At 46.8% G+C, this 23385-nt stretch overlaps 1 protein-coding gene across 1 annotated transcript in view; it reads right to left on the minus strand.

The window, feature by feature from the left end:
- SWAP70 (switching B cell complex subunit SWAP70) overlaps positions 1–22633 on the minus strand; it is a 146305-nt gene extending 123672 nt beyond the window's left edge. The window contains exon 1 of the mRNA XM_088464160.1: positions 22510–22633. Coding sequence (XP_088320286.1) covers positions 22510–22605 — 96 coding nt within the window. The 5' untranslated portion in view covers positions 22606–22633. The remainder of the gene's footprint in view (positions 1–22509) is intronic.
- Positions 22634–23385: the final 752 nt, after the last annotated feature.

The following is a 23385-nucleotide window of genomic DNA, read 5'->3' on the forward strand; positions in this document are numbered from 1 at the left end:
TGGTTTGGACTGGAGTGTACTTTCGGGGGTTACAGCACCCTTAACGGTCAAGCCAGCCGGCCCTTTACTTATGACACAGGCGCACGCTTGGCACTACTTTGTTGATGCACGTGTGGCTACTGCGCACACAATTCACAAACACAGAAAATAATTTTTTTTTTGGTTTGGACTGGAGTGTACTTTCGGGGGTTACAGCACCCTTAACGGTCAAGCCAGCCGGCCCTTTACTTATGACACAGGCGCACGCTTGGCACTACTTTGTTGATGCACGTGTGGCTACTGCGCACACAATTCACAAACACAGAAAATAATTTTTTTTTTGGTTTGGACTGGAGTGTACTTTCGGGGGTTACAGCACCCTTAACGGTCAAGCCAGCCGGCCCTTTACTTATGACACAGGCGCACGCTTGGCACTACTTTGTTGATGCACGTGCGGCTACTGCGCACACAATTCACAAACACAGAAAATAATTTTTTTTTGGTTTGGACTGGAGTGTACTTTCGGGGGTTACAGCACCCTTAACGGTCAAGCCAGCCGGCCCTTTACTTATGACACAGGCGCACGCTTGGCACTACTTTGTTGATGCACGTGCGGCTACTGCGCACACAATTCACAAACACAGAAAATAATTTTTTTTTTGGTTTGGACTGGAGTGTACTTTCGGGGGTTACAGCACCCTTAACGGTCAAGCCAGCCGGCCCTTTACTTATGACACAGGCGCACTCTTGGCACTACTTTGTTGATGCACGTGCGGCTACTGCGCACACAATTCACAAACACAGAAAATAATTTTTTTTTGGTTAGGACTGGAGTGTACTTTCGGGGGTTACAGCACCCTTTAACGGTCAAGCCAGCCGGCCCTTTACTTATGACACAGGCGCACGCTTGGCACTACTTTGTTGATGCACGTGCGGCTACTGCGCACACAATTCACAAACACAGAAAATAATTTTTTTTTTGGTTTGGACTGGAGTGTACTTTCGGGGGTTACAGCACCCTTAACGGTCAAGCCAGCCGGCCCTTTACTTATGACACAGGCGCACGCTTGGCACTACTTTGTTGATGCACGTGCGGCTACTGCGCACACAATTCACAAACACAGAAAATAATTTTTTTTTTGGTTTGGACTGGAGTGTACTTGGGGGTTACAGCACCCTTTAACGGTCAAGCCAGCCGGCCCTTTACTTATGACACAGGCGCACGCTTGGCACTACTTTGTTGATGCACGTGCGACTACTGCGCACACAATTCACAAACACAGAAAATAATATTTTTTTTGGTTTGGACTGGAGTGTACTTTCGGGGGTTACAGCACCCTTAACGGTCAAGCCAGCCGGCCCTTTACTTATGACACAGGCGCACGCTTGGCACTACTTTGTTGATGCACGTGCGGCTACTGCGCACACAATTCACAAACACAGAAAATAATTTTTTTTTTGGTTTGGACTGGAGTGTACTTTCGGGGGTTACAGCACCCTTAACGGTCAAGCCAGCCGGCCCTTTACTTATGACACAGGCGCACGCTTGGCACTACTTTGTTGATGCACGTGCGGCTACTGCGCACACAATTCACAAACACAGAAAATAATTTTTTTTTTGGTTTGGACTGGAGTGTACTTTCGGGGGTTACAGCACCCTTAACGGTCAAGCCAGCCGGCCCTTTACTTATGACACAGGCGCACGCTTGGCACTACTTTGTTGATGCACGTGCGGCTACTGCGCACACAATTCACAAACACAGAAAATATATTATTTTTTTAGCACTTGGGGGGAGCACCCCTGATGGACAGAGCACCCCCTGGACAACACTACAGCACTCCTTTAGGACTGGGACACTGCACAGGACTTTGGAGTGGACACAGCCCCTATGGAGAACTGACTGCACAACACAGTCCAGCCAGCCCCTATGGACTTTGAAGTAGTGGACACAGCCCCTATTAACAACAGCAGCACAGCACAACACAGCCAGCCCCTATGGACTTTGAAGTAGTGGACAACAGCAGCACTACACTACACTACACTACACAGCCCTAACTCCCACCCTCCCTCTTCACTGTCCACAGCCGAGTGAGAAAATGGCGCCGACGTGTGTACCTTATATAGGATCCAAAACCCGCGAGACTCGGAAGGCGGGAAGATGACGTTTTGCCTCGATTTCAGATCCGAGTCAGGCGGGAAAAGTCGAGCCTGACTCGGATCGGACTCGGATCGGGGGGGCTCGGGGGGGTTCGGATTTCAGAAATCCGAACCCGCTCACCCCTAATTAAATCTCTCCGTCACCCTGCTGTGCCCTCAACGTCGCCCTGTGCCAAGCAAAGCATTGTATTGTCACTTTCTGTGCAAGTGTGAGCCAGCCTGTTTTAATACAAGTGAGGTCAGACTAGGGACACCGCACCTGATCCAACCAGCAGGGCAGTCCGGGGTCGGCTGTCTCATATGCAGGTAATATAAGGTGAGACAGGTTAAAGCTCTACTTGTCCACTATCCCGGAACTTCCGGGAGACTCACGGATTCTGGGGACTCTCTTGGGATTTCTGGAGAGTTGAACAGGGTCATGGATCCCAATTATTTCCCCAGTGAAGTGGGCGGTCCAGAAGCTCAATGGCACGGAGACTTAGCTAAGCTTTTCCAAGCTTTATGAATGGGTGCAGCACACAGTTCGCATTATTAGGAATAATGAGAGCTGCAGTCTTCTATGTTACTTACATGAAAGCAGGATATATACTCAATACATTGGTATCAGAGCCGGATAACCCATAAGGCAGTGCAGGCGGCCGCTCCGGGCCATACTTGCCTACCAGGTGGCTCACGAAAATCAAGTGGCACTCCTGGCCACCCCCGGAAGAGAGGGCAAATCTCCCGGGCCGTCTGCCACCTGCCCGCACCCTCCGCCCACTTTTCCTCCGTAGACACTAACCTATAGAATACAAGTGGGTGGTACGGGGGGAGCTGATGATGCAAGTCGCGCTGACTCGCATCATCGTGGCACCGCCCCCTGCTGCACAATGCTAGTAATCTCTGCATTGTGTAGCAGGGGCGGGGCTGCAATGGCACGATCACGCAGTCACGCCCCCCCCCCGCCCCGCTCTACCCCTAATCATGCATCTCACCCCCCCACTGTGCCGACCTGGCTGACTCCTCACAGAGGGGGAAGCCAGATTGTCAGTAAGTATGCTGAGGGCCCTAGAGATGCTATAGGTCTGAGTACTGGAAGCCTGCCTCACTGTAACTCACACTAAGCTTCAGTGTCCATTGATTCTCCTACCTGCATCACTGTGTCTTCTCTTGCTGCTGCTGACTGAGCTCCGATCTCTCAACACTGAAGTGCACTTCCTGGTCACATGACACATCCAAGATGTCCATCAGTGCTCAAGGCACTCCCCCCATACTAAGAAGCATGCCTCTATTAGTTCTCTTTCTGTGCAGCTTATTGCCCAAGGTTTGGCCCCACCCCCAGCTCTGCAAGCAATGTGACTATACAGAAGCGAGGCTGAGCTGTTGCCGCCTCATCCCTCGTGTCCCTGCAGTCCCAGGGAGCTTCACAAAGCTGGTGAGTGTTTCCTATAAAAATTATTACAATAAACAAGATGTTTATAAGTTATAAATTTCTTCTTTGTATTATTCTAATAATTTTTATATCAAATCTCAGGAGTTCGACAGGGGGGGAGGGGGCTCTCCGCCTCCCCTGCCTGCACATCCCTGCTCTACCTGTGACCCTCCAAGTATATGACCCTGGATTTAAGTCTCTATATGTAACCCTACATGTGAGGGGGAGGGGCACCAAAAAGTCTAGTTACAACTCTGTTATTTATCATCACTTCATTTCTACAAAAGCAGGTGGAAATGAACATTTTCACCTGCAATTGTAGAAATTAAGTTTTAGGTCATTCATCATAATGGTAAAGCAGGAGATATCTCCCCATACACTAGTATCACAGATATCTCCCCATACACTAGTATCACAGATATCTCCCCATACACTAGTATCACAGATATCTTCCCATACACTAGTATCACAGATATCTCCCCATACATTAGTATCACAGATATCTCCCCATACACTAGTATCACAGATATCTCCCCATACACTAGTATCACAGATATCTTCCCATACACTAGTATCACAGATATCTCCCCATACACTAGTATCACAGATATCTCCCCATACATTAGTATCACAGATATCTCCCCATACACTAGTATCACAGATATCTCCCCATACACTAGTATCACAGATATCTCCCCATACACTAGTATCACAGATATCTTCCCATACACTAGTATCACAGATCTCTCCCCATACACTAGTATCACAGATCTCTCCATACACTAGTATCACAGATATCTCCCCATACACTAGTATCACAGATATCTCCCCATACACTAGTATCACAAATATCTCCCCATACACTAGTATGACAAATATCTCCCCATACACTTGTATCACAAATATCTCCCCATACACTAGGGGTGAGCGGGTTCGGATTTCTAAAATCCGAACCCCCCCGAGCCCCCCCGATCCGAGTCCGATCCGAGTCAGGCTCGACTTTTCCCGCCTGACTCGGATCTGAAATCGAGGCAAAACGTCATCATCCCGCCTTCCGAGTCTCGCGGGTTTTGGATCCTATATAAGGTACCCGCGTCGGCGCCATTTTCTCACTCGGCTGTGGACAGTGAAGAGGGAGGGTGGGAGTTAGGGCTGTGTAGTGTAGTGTAGTGTAGTGCTGCTGTTGTCCACTACTTCAAAGTCCATAGGGGCTGGCTGTGTTGTGCTGTGCTGCTGTTGTTAATAGGGGCTGTGTCCACTACTTCAAAGTCCATAGGGGCTGGCTGGACTGTGTTGTGCAGTCAGTTCTCCATAGGGGCTGTGTCCACTCCAAAGTCCTGTGCAGTGTCCCAGTCCTAAAGGAGTGCTGTAGTGTTGTCCAGGGGGTGCTCTGTCCATCAGGGGTGCTCCCCCCAAGTGCTAAAAAAATAATATATTTTCTGTGTTAGTGAATTGTGTGCGCAGTAGCCGCACGTGCATCAACAAAGTAGTGCCAAGCGTGCGCCTGTGTCATAAGTAAAGGGCCGGCTGGCTTGACCGTTAAAGGGTGCTGTAACCCCCGAAAGTACACTCCAGTCCAAACCAAAAAAAAATTATTTTCTGTGTTTGTGAATTGTGTGCGCAGTAGCCGCACGTGCATCAACAAAGTAGTGCCAAGCGTGCGCCTGTGTCATAAGTAAAGGGCCGGCTGGCTTGACCGTTAAGGGTGCTGTAACCCCCGAAAGTACACTCCAGTCCAAACCAAAAAAAAAATTATTTTCTGTGTTTGTGAATTGTGTGCGCAGTAGCCGCACGTGCATCAACAAAGTAGTGCCAAGCGTGCGCCTGTGTCATAAGTAAAGGGCCGGCTGGCTTGACCGTTAAGGGTGCTGTAACCCCCGAAAGTACACTCCAGTCCAAACCAAAAAAAAATTATTTTCTGTGTTTGTGAATTGTGTGCGCAGTAGCCGCACGTGCATCAACAAAGTAGTGCCAAGAGTGCGCCTGTGTCATAAGTAAAGGGCCGGCTGGCTTGACCGTTAAAGGGTGCTGTAACCCACAAAGTACACTCCAGTCCAAACCAAAAAAAAAATTATTTTCTGTGTTTAGCCGCACGTATATATCAAATCGATATAACATAAATGGAGGACCAAACTTTCTCCGATAAAAATAAAATAGAGAAAGATCAAGAACCACTTCCTCCTAGTGCTGAAGCTGCTGCCACTAGTCATGACATAGACGATAACATGCCATCAACGTCGTCTGCCAAGGCCGATGCCCAATGTCATAGTAGAGGGCACATACAATCCCAAATGGCAAAGTTCAGGAAAATGACCTTGAAAAAGACATTTAAATCAGCTGAAGAGAAACGTAAACTTGCCAATATGCCATTTACGACACGGAGTGGCAAGGAACGGCTAAGGTCGATCCCTAGTATGTTCATGACTAGTGGTTCAGCTTCACATGACGATGGAAGCACTCCTCCCACTAAAAAAATCAAAAGAGTTAAGCTGGCAAAAGCACAGCGAAGAACTGTGCTTTCTAAGAAGATATCACAAATCCCCAAGGAGAGTCCAAGTGTGGTGGTGGTTGCGATGCCTGACCTTCCCAGCACTGGACGGGAAGAGGTGGCTCTTTCCACCATTTGCACGCCCCCTGCAAGTGCTGAAAGGAGCACCCACAGTCCACTTGCTGATATGCAAATTGAAGATGTCACTGTTGAAGTACAACAGGATGAGGATACTGGTGTAGCTGGCGCTGAGGAGGAAGTTGGCGAGGAGGATTCTGATGGTGATGTGGTTTGTTTAAATCAGGCTCCGGGGGAGACAGTTGTTGTCCGTGGGATGAAAAAGCCCATCACGGTCATGCCTGGGGAGAAGACCAAACATTCCACCTCTTTGGTCTGGCAATATTTCTATCCAAATCCGGACAACAACTGTCTTGCCATATGTACCATATGTAAAGGTGAAATAAGTAGGGGTAGGGACGTCAACCACCTAGGAACATCCTCCCTTATACGGCACCTGCAGCGCGTTCATAAAAAGTTACTGTCAAGTTCAGAAACTTTGGCTCAGACCGTAAGCAGTCCAGGGACACCTAAATCCCGTTGTCCTGTTGTATCCAAGCGCCTGCAAACCACACCGTCAACTCCCTCCTCGTCAATTTCCTCCTTAGTCAGGATCGGAAGTAGTCCTGCAGGCCATATCACTGGCATGACTGACTCTCCTATCCGGGATTCCTCCGGAGGATCCTGCATTGCTACGCCTACTGCTGCCGCTGCTGCTGTTGCTGCTGCTGGGAGTCGTTCATCATCCCAGAGAGGAAGTAGGAACACCACTACTTTTACTAAACAATTGACCCTCCAACAGTCCTTAGCGAGGAGGATGAAGTACGACAGCAGTCATCCTGAAGCAAAACGTATAACTGAGGCCTTGACTGCTATGTTGGTGTTAGACGTGCATCCGGTATCCGCCATTAGTGCAGTGGGATTTAGACAATTGATGGAGGTAGTGTGTCCCCGGTTCCAAATCCCGTCTAGATTCCACTTCACTAGGCAGGCGATACCGAGACTGTACAGAAACGTCAGAAAAAGTGTCCTCAGTGTCCTGAAAAATGCCGTTGTACACAATGTCCACTTAACCACGGACATGTGGACAAGTGGAACAGGGCAGACTAAGGACTATATGACTGTGACAGCCCACTGGGTAGATGTATCACCTTACGCAGCAACAGCAGCAGTGTCACCAGTAGCAGCATCTCAGAAACGCCAGCTCGTTACAAGGCAGGCTACGCTGTGTATCACCGGTTTCAGTAAGAGGCACACCGCCGACAACCTCTTAGAGAAACTGAGGGAAATCATCGCCCAGTGGCTTACCCCACTTAGACTCTCCTGGGGATTTGTGATATCTGACAACGCCACTAATATTGTGCGGGCATTACATCTGGGCAAATTCCAGCACGTCCCATGTTTTGCTCACACAATAAACTTGGTGGTGCAGAATTTTCTGAAAAGCGACAGGGGTGTGCAGGAGACGCTTTGGGTGGCCCGAAAAATTTCTGGCCACTTTCGCCATTCAGCGACTGCGTGCCGAAGACTGGAGCGCCAGCAAACACTCTTGAACCTGCCCCGCCATCACCTGAAGCAAGAGGTTGTGACGCGGTGGAACTCAACCCTCTATATGCTTCAGAGGATGGAGGAGCAGCAAAAGGCCATACAAGCCTATACATCCACCTATGACATAGGCAAAGGAGGGGGTATGCACCTGACTCAAGCGCAGTGGAGAATGATTTCCGTGTTGTGCAAGGTTCTTCAGCCCTTCGAACTTGCCACACGTGAAGTCAGTTCAGACACTGCCAGCTTGAGTCAGGTCATTCCCCTCATCAGGCTTTTGCAGAAGCAGCTGGAGAAAGTGAAGGAGGAGCTAAGACGGAGCGATTCCGCTCGGCATGTGGGACTTGTGGATGAAGCCCTTCATTCGCTTTGCCAGGATTCCAGGGTGGTCAATCTGTTGAAATCAGACCACTACATTTTGGCCACCGTGCTCGATCCTAGGTTTAAAGCCTATGTGGTGTCTCTCTTTCCGGCCGACACAAGCCTGCAGAGGTGCAAAGACCTGCTGGTGAACACACTGTCAGCTGAAGCGGAACGTGACACGTCAACGGCTCCTTCTTCATTTTCTCCCGCAACTGGGGCTGCCAGGAAAAAACTTAGGTATCCTAAGCAACCCGCTGGCGGTGATGCAGGGCAGGCAGGACCAAGTTTGGACATCTGGTCCGGACTGAAGGACCTGGCAACAATTTCTGACATGTCTACTGTCACTGCATATGATACTGTCACCATTGACAGAATGGTGGAGGATTACATCGGTGACAGCATCCAAGTAGGCATGTCAGACAGTCCATACCTGTACTGGCAGGAAAAAGAGGCAATTTGGAGGCCGCTGTACAAACTGGCTCTATTTTACCTGAGTTGCCCCCCCTCCAGTGTGTACTCCGAAAGAGTGTTTAGTGCAGCCGGGAACCTTGTCAGCGAAAGGCGTAGGAGGTTGCTTCCACAGAATGTGGAGAAGATGATGTTCATCAAAATGAATTATCAGCTCTTCCAGGGAGACCAGCCTCCAGAAGGTACAGAGGGACCTGTGGTGGTGGATTCAAGTGGGGACGAGTTAATACTTTGTGAGGATGAGGATGTACACACTGAAGAGGGTGAGGAATCGGTGGATGAGGAGGATGAGGATGACATCTTGCCTCCGTAGAGCCAGTTTGTGCAGGGACACATTAATTGCCAGCTTGTTTTGTGGGGGCCCAAACGAACCAATCATTTCAGCCACAGTTGTGTGGCAGACCCTGGCGCTGAAATGATTGATTTGTTAAAGTGTGCATGTCCTGTTTATACAACATAAGGGTGGGTGGGAGGGCCCAAGGACAATTCCATCTTGCACCTCTTTTTTTCTTTGCATTATGTACAGTTTGGGGCCTAGTTTTTCTATCTGCCATCCTGTCTGCCACTGCAGTGTCACTCCTAGATGGGTCACGTGTTTGTGCCGCCCACTCGTGTCGCTTAGCATAGTCATCCAGCTACCTCGGTGCAACCTTTTGGACATAAAAACACTATTGTGAGGTGTGAGGTGTTCAGAATAGACTGGAAATGAGTGGAAATTAAGGTTATTGAGGTTAATAATAGCATAGGAGCAGAAAAACCTACAAATTCTGTGATTTTAGCTGTTTTTATGCTTTTTTTCAAAAAAATACAGATCCAAAACACAAAACCCAGAACCCAAAACACGGAAGGGTGGTTTTGGCAAAACCAATCCAGATCCAAAACACGAAGAAAGATCCAGATCCAAAACCAAAACACAAAACACGAAAAGTGGCCGGTGCACACCCCTACCATACACTAGTATCACAGATATCTCCCCATACACTAGTATCACAGATATCTCCCCATACACTAGTATCACAAATATCTCCCCATACACTAGTATCACAAATATCTCCCCATACACTAGTATCACAAATATCTCCCCATACACTAGTATCACAGATATCTCCTGCTTACCAGAAAGGTCCGCTGTCCCCGTACACTTTCGGACCCCGATGATTAACATGTTGAATAAAGCCCTAAGTGTGATACACCCTGTCTATGGGTATGTCTCTATATGTACCCCCCATAAATGTATGTGTGCATCTATGTAAACCCCCTCCCTGTGTATATTATGTAGGAGTCTATATATGTGAAGCCTCCCTATTTATGTATCTCTGTATATGGGTGTTTCTGTATATAACCCTGTGTTAGACAAGAGGGGAATATGGCAGCACTTCGAAAATGCACCTTATATCATGCTTGCCTACATTCTGGCAGCCTCCTCCGTGAGGGGGCAGCCAGGTTGACCAAGCAGGGGGGCGTGGTGCAGCAAAGGGGGGCATCCAAATGTAAACACACTAATACTTAAGTATTATAACGGCACGTTAAGTGAAGCTATCATACATCTACCCCAATGATCCCTATGGTTACATGCATTTTCTAAAAAGTATCAGTGTGTTTTCATCAACAAATAGATCTTACTGACTACTTTTGGACTCGTTTACATTGGGATGTAAGGGCCTGATTCAGAGCCGCTCGCAAGCGGCCGTTCGTTCGCTCCGAGCGATGTTTGCCCAACTGCGCATGCGTACGGATCGTTATACGCATGCGTGAACCAGTCAGTGCGGTCGAAATTCATGTGCTCGCAAAATAGCGAATGCCTGATAATTTGAGTGACAGGAGGAGGCGTATGTGGGTGGTAACAGGGGAAGGTGCTTGAAAACGGGGAGTGGAGATCCGATCGCAGGAGTGCTTAAAGGTCAAAACGGGCGTTTTATGGGTGTGCATAATTAAAACAGCAGCGTCATTGACCACGTCACTGGGTTATTTTATAGCCAGAACTGCTCGCAAAATTGTGGTAGCAAAAACCAACCACAAGAATAGCGAGCAGTTCATACCCTGGTCGATGTACTCGATTAATCTAATAAATAGCGGACATGACGTAGGATGCGAGCGGCCATGGGGCGTAGTTTCCCAAAAAACGACCGCAAGTTTTGTACGCTCGTTCAGACCTAGAGGCGTGAACAGACCGCAAAGAGCGAACGGTTGATTTGAATAGCCACCCCTATTTTCTGGACGAGCGACCGCTAATTTCGTCCGGCTCTGAATCAGGTCCTAAGTCAGGTTTATGACACACCCCTCAGATGTAGTAGGACACGCCCACTTTATCGCCCTGCTCATAGGTGTTACTTTCACAGTCTACCTGAAAATCTTTTTCAAAAGTAGGCAAGTACGCTAAATATACCTTTGTAGACCAACAATATAGTGCAATCTATGTCATGTTTCTCTTCAGCACTGACCTCAACTTCTCAAGAATTAAAACTTATTTATTGAATATTAGAGCAGTGGTTCTCAAACTCAGGACCCCAAACAGTTCACGTTTTCCAGGTCACTCAGCAGGTGCACAGGTGTACTCATTACTCACGGACACATTTTAAAAAATCCACAGGTGGAGCTAATTATTTCACTTGTGATCCTGTGAGGAGACCTGCAAAACATGCATGGTTTGGGGTCCTGAGGAACGAGTTTGAGAACCTGTGCCTAAAGCTGGCCACACATCTAAAGATTATCTGTCCAACCAGCCAATTAGTTGATTGGTTGGAATGAAAACCTGGTAATGTATGAAAGCAAATGACAATCAGCAATTTGCTGCCAAACGCCAGAAAATGGACAAAAACTGTTGTTTGAACAAATTGTTTAGATCAAACATTTAACAAACTTGTCTGACCGACCATTTTCATCTGTTTTCTGGCATTTAGGAGCAAATTTCTGATCATCAGTTACTCCCATACGTTACCAGATTTTCATTCCAACCAATCAACTAGTTGGATGGCCGGATGAAAGTTGGTCTAGTGTGTGGCCAGCTTAACATAGTCTGATGACCTCAGATACCAAATACCTGGGTTTATTATTATGTCCAATTACTTTAATACTGTACAAGATACAGGCTTGCCTACCCTTCCACTTTGGTCGGGAGCCTTCCGAATATCGGGTGCCGCTCCCGACCCCCCAGAAAGGCAGGCAAGCCTCCCGGCTGCCGCCTGATCCCCCGATTACAACTAGAAACCCCCCACAGCAAGGAGCCCGATGACGCGATTCGCTCTAAATCGCGTTATCGTGGCTCCGCCCCTTGCTTCACAATGCTTTATTTTTGGCATTGTGAAGAGGGGGTGGGCCCACGATGACACGATCGTATGGCCCCGCCCCCATGCAGAGTCAGTGCCCAGCCACGCCCCCCTCTGTGTGCAGGCATTCAGCTTCCTCCCGGAAGGAGGGAGATGAATGTCGGCAACTATGACAAGATAACTAGGATTGAATTTAGCAAAGCTCTACCTGGTATTATTTACCACTGTTACACAACTTCAGTGATACTATTAAATCACATTTATAACCTCTCTGCTTTAGGTCTCTTGTTCTCATTCGTCCCCATTCGTCCCCCCTATGTTATCTATTTCTTAGGAGGATAAAATTCAGCACGAAGGACAATTACGTAGTTTCAAGGGAGTACAAGTATTTGGTGACCTTTTCTTTCAGTCCCCGTGTACATCTCACCCCATATTAATTATCCCAGTTCCATCTTTTAAACCAAATAGTCTTAAACTGTGTATAGTAGAATAGTCAAAAGGAATATAAATAAATATATAATTATGGACACTGGGCCTGATTCAGAGCCGGTCGCTATTTGCGGTCGTTCGTTCAAAAAAAAGGGGTGGCTATTCAAATGAACCGTTCGCTCTTTGCGGTCTGTTCACGCCTCTAGGTCTGAACGAGCGAACAAAACTTGCGGTCGTTTTTTGGGAAACTACGCCCCCTGGCCGCTCGCATCCTACGTCATGTCCGCTATTTATTAGATTAATCGAGTACATCGACCAGGGTATGAGCTGCTCGCTATTCTTGTGGTTGGTTTTTGCTACCACAATTTTGCGAGCAGTTCTGGCTATAAAATAACCCAGTGACGTGGTCAATGACGCTGCTGTATTAATTATGCACACCCATAAAACGCCCGTTTTGAACTTTAAGCACGCCTGCGATCGGATCTCCACTCCCCGTTTTCAAGCACCTTCTCCTGTTACCACCCACATACGCCTCTTTCTGTCACTGAAATTATCAGGCATTCGCTATTTTGCGAGCACATGAAATTCGACCGCACTGACTGGTTCGCGCATGCATATAACGATACGTACGCATGCGCAGTTGGGCAAACATCGCTCGGAGCGAACGAGCGGCCGCTTACGAGCGGCTCTGAATCAGGCCCACAATACTTAACTTTTGGTAATTAATTGACACCAATCCATGGTTTGATAATACTTACATGTCTGACATATTACACATCAGAATATGGGCCGTATTCAATTTGGAGCGAAAAGCCGTTTTCGCGTGTTTTTGGTGGAAACTTTTCGCCAATTACGTCATTTTCGCCTGTTTTGCTTTTACCCCGTATTCAATTTGAAAGACTTTCCGCCTAGGCGGAAAGTCAATGCAATGTCATAGGCGAAAAAGTTTCGCCTATGAATAGCAGGTGGAAAAAAGTGCAGAATTAGGGTTTTGGGGTGTAACGTTGCGGGAACCCCCATGCAGCCTTCAGACAGTCCCCCAAAGGGAAACTGTGTAAAAAAAAATTTTTTAAACAATTAAGAACACCCCAAAAAATGACTTTGAGAAAGGGGGCTTAAAAAAAAAAAAGTTGGGGTACAAAGTTAAAAACTAGCGAACTTGACTCTGGGGGATCCCCAAGTACGCCCCAGGTGTTTTTTTTTATTCCAGGTGCATGCGGCAGGTGGATTTTTCACGATTTTTTCAAATTTACTTTAGCAACTTTTAAATATGCTGGCCCCCATTTTCAAGTACCCCAAATTTGATGGGATGTCATTTCCATAAAAAAACCTCCTGAATACTATTCTGCACCACTTATACAAAAACGCTATTTAGCAGCTATTGAGCCAATTTAAAAACACCAAATACCTTCAGCAAGCCAAATCGGGGGTAACCACAGGGAACCCCCATGTCAGAGCATCTTTTGGGGGGTGTCAGGCTGATTTCCCCAAATCTGACAGTACTTTCTGCCTGTCGGGTCCCGTTTTCGCCTACTTTCAAAATGAATACGGCGATACGCTGGCAATACTTTTCCGCCTGCAAAACAGGCGAAGTAGACAGAAAGTCCGGGGAGGCGAAAAAGTATTGCGGGTCCGCTCTAATTGAATACGGGCCTAAGATGGATATCTACTCTAATTCCCTATTAATTATCAATAGAATGGTAATTTATGATTATAATAGAGAATTTGTTGAGAATGACAAATTTTCGCCACAATAACCATTAATGTTTATATATATATATATATATATATATATACACACACACACACACACTGTGTAAAGCAATTATAGTGATACATATATACCTATTTTATTAGTATTAGCATTTTCTCTTTTTGATCCCAGGTAAGAAGTGTATTCTTAATATACTACCTTTTAAAAGGTTAATTAATAAAAGTTAAGTATTATGTGTCCATAATTATATATTTATTTATATTCTTTTTGACTATTTACTATATATAAGAGTGCACCAGACAGACTATTTTGTTCTTCTGCTTCTCTGCAACAAATTTATGATTGTGTTCTTCACAAAGGTTGTCTAGTAGCACCACCGGGATGTAGTCAAGAAGCCAACGGTCAAAATGCCGACTGCCGGCTTCCCAACTGTCTAATACCGGCAGGGGTCTAATGACAGGCATCGAAATCCCGACGCTTGTCATTTTACCTACGCCGGGAGCCCGACCGTTCGAAGGTAAGCCTGGCGGTGGGCGCGGATAGCCATGGGGGGGAGGGTTAGGTTAGGGGCTCCTGGGGGGGACTTAGGGTTAGGCACCCCCCCCCGGGAGGGTTAGGGTTAGGCTAGGGGAATGGGGGGTTAGGGTTAGGCACCCCTGGGGGGGAGGTTAGGGTTAGGCACCCCCACCCCTGGGAGACAGGTTTAGGCTGCGGGGAAGGGGGGGGGTTAGGTTTGGGCACTTACAGGGGGGGTTAGGGTTAGGCACTTGAGAGGGGAGGTTAGGGTTAGGCACCCCTAAGGAAGGGTTAGGGTTAGGGGGGGTTAAGTTAGTGAATATAGAAAATACCTGTCGGGATCTTCACTGCCGGTCTTCCGACGGGATTCGAACCGGCGGTATTTCATACTGATCCCCCACCACCAACTAAGCGTCTTACAAATATTAGAATAGTTAAGACCAAGATGTTGGTTGATTTGATTACTCTTTTCTACTCTGCATAACCATTTTTGATTTACTAGTGCGGACTCTACAAAAACCTTTTTTTATATATATATAATTATATACCATCTTTTAAACCCCCTTCATAAGTCTCACCAGAATACATTTGATTGACCGGCGGTTGGGATGCCGGCAGTCAGAAGACCAACAGTGGCATCCCGATGTTCAGGATCCCGACAGGGGCCAGTAAGTAGCCTAACCGCCCCCCTCTCACCCCCTAACCTTCCACCGGTGTTGCCTAACCCTAACCCACTGGCGTCACAAGGGAGGTGTGGGGGATGCGGGCCGCACCGGGTGACATTATCCGAGGGGTTGACATCAAAATAGCAGAGCTGCTCTGCTATTTTGGTGTCACCCCCTCGGATGGTGTCACCGAGCAGCCACACTGCAGTAAAAGGCTGTTGGCTGTCCAGCAGCTGCTGCCCTGAGCCGGGCTAACTCAGCAGAGCAGCACAGCAGCTACTGGGCAGCCCCTAGCCTCTCCCCTGGCCATTGAGTGCTGAGGACGGAGGGTGACATACGGTCACTCCCCCAAAAGTGTAAACCATGAGTGGGCGTGGCTTTGCAGGATGAAGCCACGCCCCATTTCCGGCCATGGGCTAACCCCCCCACCCTGCAGCCTAACCCTACCCCTCAAACGGTGGTACCTAACCCTAACCTCCCCCTGGCAGTGCCTAAACCCCCCCCTTCCAGAAACCTAAACTTAACCCTCCCTTGGATGGTGCCTAATCCTAACCTACCCCCAGTGGTGCCTAACCCTAACCCCCCCCTGGTCAGTGCCTAACCCACCCCGGGAGGTCCCTAAACCTAACCCCTTTATCCCTGGCCTAACCCTAACCTGCATACTTACCATCGGGATGCTGGCAGCCGGGATGCCGATCCCGGTATCTTTATCTCTTCAGGATGGCGTCATCAGCATTTAGACAGGCATCGCGATTCCGGCATCGATATACTGACGACCGGCATCTCATCCGCCAGCATCCCGAACACATCCCGTCTCATCCTTTACCATTATCCCCTTTTATTATTTATCCTCCCCCGGGACAGTTTAGGAAAGGTGCAATCCCTCTCAGGATCTCCTCAGATGCACCATTGGGAGGTCGGCCTTCTTTCCTAAGCTGTTCCAGTGAGTAGGGCTGCAGCCTAGTCTTAAATACATGCAGACCCTCCAACATGACCCCTTCCAGCCTGTACAAAATGCTCTGCTCCAGGACTTCCTTCTTAATTGATGATTGCAGTTTGCCGGGTACCCGGTGGACAGGGGTCATGTTGGAGGGTAGGTACAGGTCTACATTAACTCTCCTTTTTTAGAATTGATTTTACCCTGGCTTCCTGGGATATAGCTATATAAGATGGGATGGGATTCTCCCTGGAAATTAGGGACAGGTAAAACAGAACATTTGGAAGACAACTGAAGTCTACTTTTTCCTCGGCTATCGAGTAACGGTTTCTGCTCTATAACCAGATCTGAGGATGTTTTTTTTTTTGCCTCACATGAGCAGGGCCACATCACCCAGATGCAGGGTTTCGGAACCCTGCATCTGGGTGATGTGGCCCTGCTCATGTGAGGCAAAAAAAACATCACTCGGATCTGGTTATAGTGCAGATACCGTTACCGTGACTGGAGCACAAACTTCCCCTAAGCTTACTTGTTACTTTCCAGACAGTCAACCTCTTATACACAGTAATGAGATATTATATGTATATAGCAGCCAACCAGGTTATTATTCTATACCACCAAATCAACATTGACGTGTGTTTTACAAGGAAAATACTAAGGGGTAAATTGACTAAAGTGAGAGATTTTAGAAGTTAGTTTTAAAAGTGTTGTTGCCCATAGCAAAGAATCAGATTCTAGCTATTATCTTCTAGTAGGTGCTAGTTAAATGTTAAGTATAATCTGATTGGTTGCTATGGGCAACATCACTTTTAAAACTCACTTCTAAAAACCCTCATTTTAGTAAATTTACCCCTTATAGTCTAAACACATGTTTTGCTTAGAGCAAACCTGCAACATGATCCAGGTATCAGGCCAGGTTAAGGATTGAATGAATAACCCAAAAATCACAGGTGTTAGTGAAAACCAATGACACACCTGTGTCACAACATTCTTTGCAAATATCAGATTACGACATGTAATGTGTGGTCATGCCTCATTAGCCATCACAAGATTTCCATTCAACCAGAAAACACATTCATCCAGTTCAATGCAATCCTCACTGATTGTTGCCATATTTCTGAGAATGTCCACACCACTGAATTCACTAACAGTTTAATCTGGAACCAACTTAGTTTTTGAAAAAGTCAATCAACTTGTCGATTTCTCTATAATATCATATTGCCATACAATTACATACACCACATGGAATGTTAAGGAGACTCCCAGCATGTTGTCCACTTCCAGAGTTAAAGTGGATGGTTCAGGGGCTTGGTGATGTGATTCCTCATAAAACGTGTCACTGAGCGCACACACACACATACAGCTGTAGAGGGAGGAAAGCATTAGATAGGATGGATGTTTAAAGAAATATATAGATTTTTTTTTAAAGTAATTTTTATAAACAACCATTACAAAAACATCTATTTGCAATTGTGAAAAAAAAATAAAAAAAATATATATATCTATATATCTATATATCTATATATCTATATATATATATATATATATATATATATATAAAAATAAAGGATAAAGGAGGATAAAGATCTTTCGGTAACACAACACTGACTTCACTGGAGGTAGAATTGAACATTTTTTTTCCTATGATACATAATAGGTTTTCTCTGAAATGTGACAATTAAACTGTCAGGGGCCTCATGCATTATAAATGCCCCTCCGTCATTTCCACGTCTCTGTTGTGAGCGCTGCAAATGGAAATATCGCACTAGACTTTTATTTCTTGTCTGCATATAAAATTGCTCAATATTTTAAGTAAAAAAAAAAAAGTAACAAGCCAGATCGCACCTGCGCACAAATAAGGAATTTAGCCCACCAAACGGTAAGTTAAGTAATCTTTTATCTGAAATAGCCCTTGCTAGATAAGGAAAAGCCCTAACGCCGTGTTATCACCAGCAATAGCCCTAATTGGATAAGGGAAGGTCTAATTATGGAGCATTGCAGTGATACATTTCCAGCCGCGATTCTCCTATGGCTATCTCAGGATGAGGATTGCAGGGTATATTGATAGAAAAAAATATATATATATATTTTTATTTACTATTTTTTAATATTTTGTTTTTCTTATTTATTCTTTTTTTTATATATAAAAGTAGAATTGAAAGCTTAAGTTTGGGCTCCCAGTTCCGGCGCACATTGGTTAACTAGCAAAGAAGAGTGATGATGTATTCATGGATGGATCCAGGACTGGTTGCAATGCAGTAACGCTCCCATTCAGGCTTCTCCTGCGACAATTTTTTGCGATATTATATTTAGATATTAGAGGGGCCATGGTTACACCACACTCACACACCCGTGCCCCTACAGAGAGCCCATAAATATGTACCCGCTCTCCCCCTCTCTGTGTCACTGGCCCACCCTCCATGTGCGCATGCTCAACCAATGGTTTCAAAGAGGCAACCGATCACTTTACTAGGAACCAGTGACATCACTAAACGGTGTTGGGGAAAAGGGTTCTCCAAGCTTAGAGTTTTCTTCCACCATTGGAGGCTCGATCCCATATAAACCTATGGAGATATCTCATTACAGATCCAATTAGCTAAACCGCACTTGCTACTTGAGCTCTGAAGGGCAAATAGGATGGCATTTTCCGACCTTACTTCAAAATCACCAGAGTACCTTATTTCCACTGAGTAAGATATGAAATGTATCATAAAGATCTTTGGTGCATTTTCCCTGATTATGTCAGAACTTCCTCTGCAGAGTTAACATTGGCGGTTCCTACCCGTATTGTGAAACTTTTGAATCTGTAACTAGCAAGTTCCGACCTCACGGTCTGCATTTGTATCACTGCCCCCCAACCCAGTGTCCCAGTAGGCAGGGACGTGCAGTCAGGGGAGGCAGAGCTTCCTCTGTCTTACTCCTCTCTGCTATCATACTCCCTGCCATGCTCCAGAGTTTTCATATAAAAACTGAGTTTCTATACATGTGTGCCTCCCCAGCCATTGACCTCACCGCACGTCACTGCCTGCGGGGCTCAGCTGCCTCTACAGGGATACTGGGTTGGGGGCACAGCTGACACGAATACTTTAATGGGAAAAAAACCAGACAGAAATGTGTCATTTCTGACACATTTGCGGAATTATTGGACCCCACAGAATATATTCATTTGAGGTCTGCCAATAGGCATCTGCTGTGCTGTGGTACCCGGCTCCTGCACACATAATATGTACTGTATTGTATTGAATATATACAATATGAGATGTTTCATACCTGTGTTGAGAACTAAGGCCCTCATTCAGACCCGCTCGCAAGCGGTCAATGGTGGGGCACTGCGCGTGCGCAAGCCCCGGAGCGAGTGAGATGTTTTTCGACAGCTCGCCCCATTTTGTAGGCGGGGAGGGGGGTAGCTGGACAAACAGAGGTGTTCCTGGAGGAACGCCTGCCGTTTGTGGGCGGCCCTACTGACATCACTCGTGATGTCAGTAGTGAGCCTCCAGCTCTATTAAAGCAGGAAGCTCACTGGGGCTTGCAGCAGACGAGACCCTACCAAAAGGGTCTCATCGCAAGCCTGATGGTCGTGATGGTCGCAACCATCACCTGGCCACTCGCAAAAGCTGTGGGTGGTCACCCACAGCTTAGCAAGCAGGCAGGAGGCCGGCTTAAAAAAAAAAAGTGTCCGCCCTCATTCAGAGCGAGCGCTCACTTTTTGCGAGCGGCTCTGAATGAGTACCTAAGTTTCAAGTGTAGTTAACCCCTCATAGACAAGACCAGTTGTGGCTCCAGAGGAGATGCTGCAGCACAGTCCAAAATTCAAATAGGGGAGAAACACCAACTGCCAGTGAGTCCTGTTTGGCAGTGTTTGGGGTGGCAGTTGGTGTGGCTCCCTCTGAATTTTGGACTGTGCAGCAGCTCCAGCTCTTGAGCCACCACTGGACAAGGCTACTAGCATACCTCCCAACATGACCCTCTCCAGGAGGTCACAATGATCTGGTCCTGGACTTCCCTGGTAAGAGGCGGGGCTGCAGCGCAGTTCAAAAGTCAAATAGGGGAGCCACACCAACTGTCATTTCACACACTGCCAAACATCACTGGCTGGGACTCACTGGCAGTTGGTGTGACTCCCCTATTTGAATGTTGGACTGTACTGCAGCCCCGCCTCTGGAGCCTCCACCAATCATAAATACCAGGGAAGTCCAGGACCAGAGCATTGTATCCCTCCTGGAGAGGGTCATGTTGGGAGGTATGTACTAGAAGTGTCACTGAAACCGTGCTGTAGCAGGGCTTGCATGGGCGCCACGGTCCGGTCCACCCCCCACTCTGCGCACATGTGAAGTCTTGACAACATGAAGAGGGAACGGGACCAGGAAGCTGAGCACCACCTCTTTAGGACCAGATGGGCATCTTTGCAGGCTGCCATTGCAGGCACCCTGTAAGCTAAATACAGATGCCCCCTTGCAGCCTGTGCCGCTCCTTCAGCCTGGCGCCCTGGATGGCAGCACTGTGCGCACACCCCTTAGCCCGCACCATCTTTCCCGAGACTTCTCTTGTGTGCATACACAAATGTCCGGGAAAATATCCGGAGTGCCATTTTTCCAGGAATTTCTGCTGCAGTGCTTACAAGGGACTCCAGGGACGCATGTATAATTATAATGGTGCAGGGCTTGTGCCCCACTGGGACCTAGGGGTCCATGTGAACTGCACACACTGCGCACTGCATAGATACCCCAATGGTCCCTGCACTGAGTCAGGTGTTCACATTGCTCTCCAGGAAGTAAAAGATGAAAAACAAACAGCTAAGAAATCAGATATTTAAAGCTGAACCAACACCCTTCACATATATTTTACTAGCTGGGTAATTTCCCTGCAGGAGGCTAGGGTAGAGGAAACTCCACACATGCACATGGCTGCTGGTAGGGGAACCACCACTTATGAAAATGTATGCTAGGTGGCATATCCAATTAGATGTGTGGTTTACCGCGCTGAGAAAGGCTCCGAGTAAAATGCGGAATCTATGGGTCTTAACGCGCGTTAATCCAAGAGGGTGCATTAAAACGCAGCTCCTGAGGCTGCGAGGAAAAGTGCATCCTCGCGGCTTAACACACGGGGGATACAGGGCTTAATTGAATGAGCTAGCAATTAGCTTTACGGTTAACGCAGGCTTACATACGGTCCTGTAACACGCACCCTGTATCCTTCACACTGGTAATTCACTTTACAGAAACAACATTGCATGGTGTTGCAAAAATAAAAATATTATTCTTATATGCTGGTACTTGTAGTTCCACCATGACTAGAGGGCTTCAGGTTGCTTATTTGCAAACTAATGCTGGCTGGCGTGATTGGCATTCACACGCTTTGCCCCCCCCAAAAAAACGATTGCAACCATGTTCAGGGATGTTCATAAAAACATGAGGCACCTAATAACCGATGGGTGCAATTCTCTTCTGTCCAGACTATTTTAGGAGGAGATGTCTCAAACCTTTTAAAGAGGAAGAGTGGAGAAGTTACCCATAGCAACCTATCAACTTCTAGCTATCATTTATCTGTTATAGTCTATAACAGTGGTCGGCAATGTGTGCCACTCCAGCTGCTGTGGAACTACACTTTTCGGCATGCATTGACACAGATTTAGCATACACCAGGCCTGGCCAACCTGTGGCTCTCCAGCTGTTGTTAAACTACAAATCCCAGCATACCCTCCCACCGATTAGCTGCTAAAGCATGCTGTGACTTGTAGTTTCACAACAGCTAGACAGCCACAGTTTGGCCAGGCCTGGCATACACTGACAGCAGGGCATTTTAGGATATGTAGTTTCACAGCAGCTGGAGTGCCACACGTTGCCTGCCCCTAATCTCCATTTATTCCTGTAAAATAACGTTTGAAACATCAGAATGCGCATCTTGTGTTAGAGGCGGCTTTCCGGGGTCACTCAGCTGTAAATCTGTCCCTCTGCCAATAAACAATCACAGTCCTGTAAGTTAACAGTGTAAGGTGCGCACGAGTCAAAATCATTCATGCACACCACGTTGTGATATTATATTCTGGTTAGTGTCACTGAGTCACATTATTATCAGTTGCTAAAATATAATCCCTTTAGTGTTTGGTGCAGGGCGGTCATCCCGCAGATTGGGTGTTATAGGAGTGTGGACTCAATATGTACACATGGGTGTGATTGTGCTGCAAACAGTTAGTTGCACTGTAACATGTCTAGTGCCCAGCATAACATTAGAAACAGGATGATAATAGTAACAGTCCTGTAGTTATCAATATTCCAGGTCCCCTATGGGTCTTTAAATAGTGACAGTTGGTCAGACATCTGGGCACCTGCTGGGTGGTCTGGAAAATGATACCTGCTAGGGGTCCTGAGGACCATGCTTGAGAACCACTGTTGTAATCCAAAATCAGAGGTAAAGCGACAGGTTCTCGGTCATCATAGCAGATCGCTGGAGGATATTGGGAGTTGTAGTAGATTAATAGTTGGAGGAACCTTAAAAAGGATGCATCTGACTTACCTTCAACTGAGACTTGGAAACTTTTCCGCTCTTGTCCACGTCCAGGGCAGTGAATGCGTGCCAGATCGGCTTCAGTAAATCTTCTTTCAGGGCCATTGTGTTTCCCAGGGAGCAGAGAGTTCCTGCCTCCACTCTACAAAGTCTCCTCCAGTGCGAGTGACTGGTTCATCGGATTTTCAGGTTGCTCCCCTCCCAATCATGTGACCTCTTCCTACCTCAAACCAATCAGAGCCCACAGTGACATGACTTCCCCTAATGAACACACAGGGAGGACAATGAATCCATTTGTATGCACGGAAAGTTACACAGTAACCAGATCAGAGGTTTCAAATGCAATAAGTTGAAGTTTTGTCTGCAAGTTTGCATGTTAATCATCAGCGCTTGCATCCAGGGACAGTGTGCATTTCTTGTGCATTCCCTCTAACGAACCTGAACACTTACACCTCCAGCTTTAATTATTGCAGCATATATTCTATTAAAAATTATTTACAGGCACAATTTGTCACTGATTAGGAGCACCAATGTGTATACAGCCTGATTTAGGGATGGATGCAGGACCATTGACATAAAAGTGCATTGAATTTTAAATCAAGTAATTTTTATTGATTTTCAGAATAAGGGGCCTATTTATCATAGGTTAATGAAGGTTAATTAGCGGTTCTCACCATTGAAGTTCTCGCCTCTCTCAGCCAATGGATGCTCAGCCCAGGTTTTTCTAAGAGAAATGCAGTGACTGAGCTGTAATTCTGGAAGTACCATCCTTAGAGGACGGTACTTATGTCCGTCCCGACTTATGTCCGTTGGTCGGGACTTGGCTTTTTTTTGTTTTAAGAAGACGTGGACCGTGGAGGTCATGATCTATGCTAGGAATAGACG

The sequence above is a fragment of the Taudactylus pleione genome, unplaced genomic scaffold (assembly GCF_031769625.1).
Source record: "Taudactylus pleione unplaced genomic scaffold, aTauple2 ptg001598l, whole genome shotgun sequence".
Classification (NCBI taxonomy): domain Eukaryota; kingdom Metazoa; phylum Chordata; class Amphibia; order Anura; family Myobatrachidae; genus Taudactylus; species Taudactylus pleione.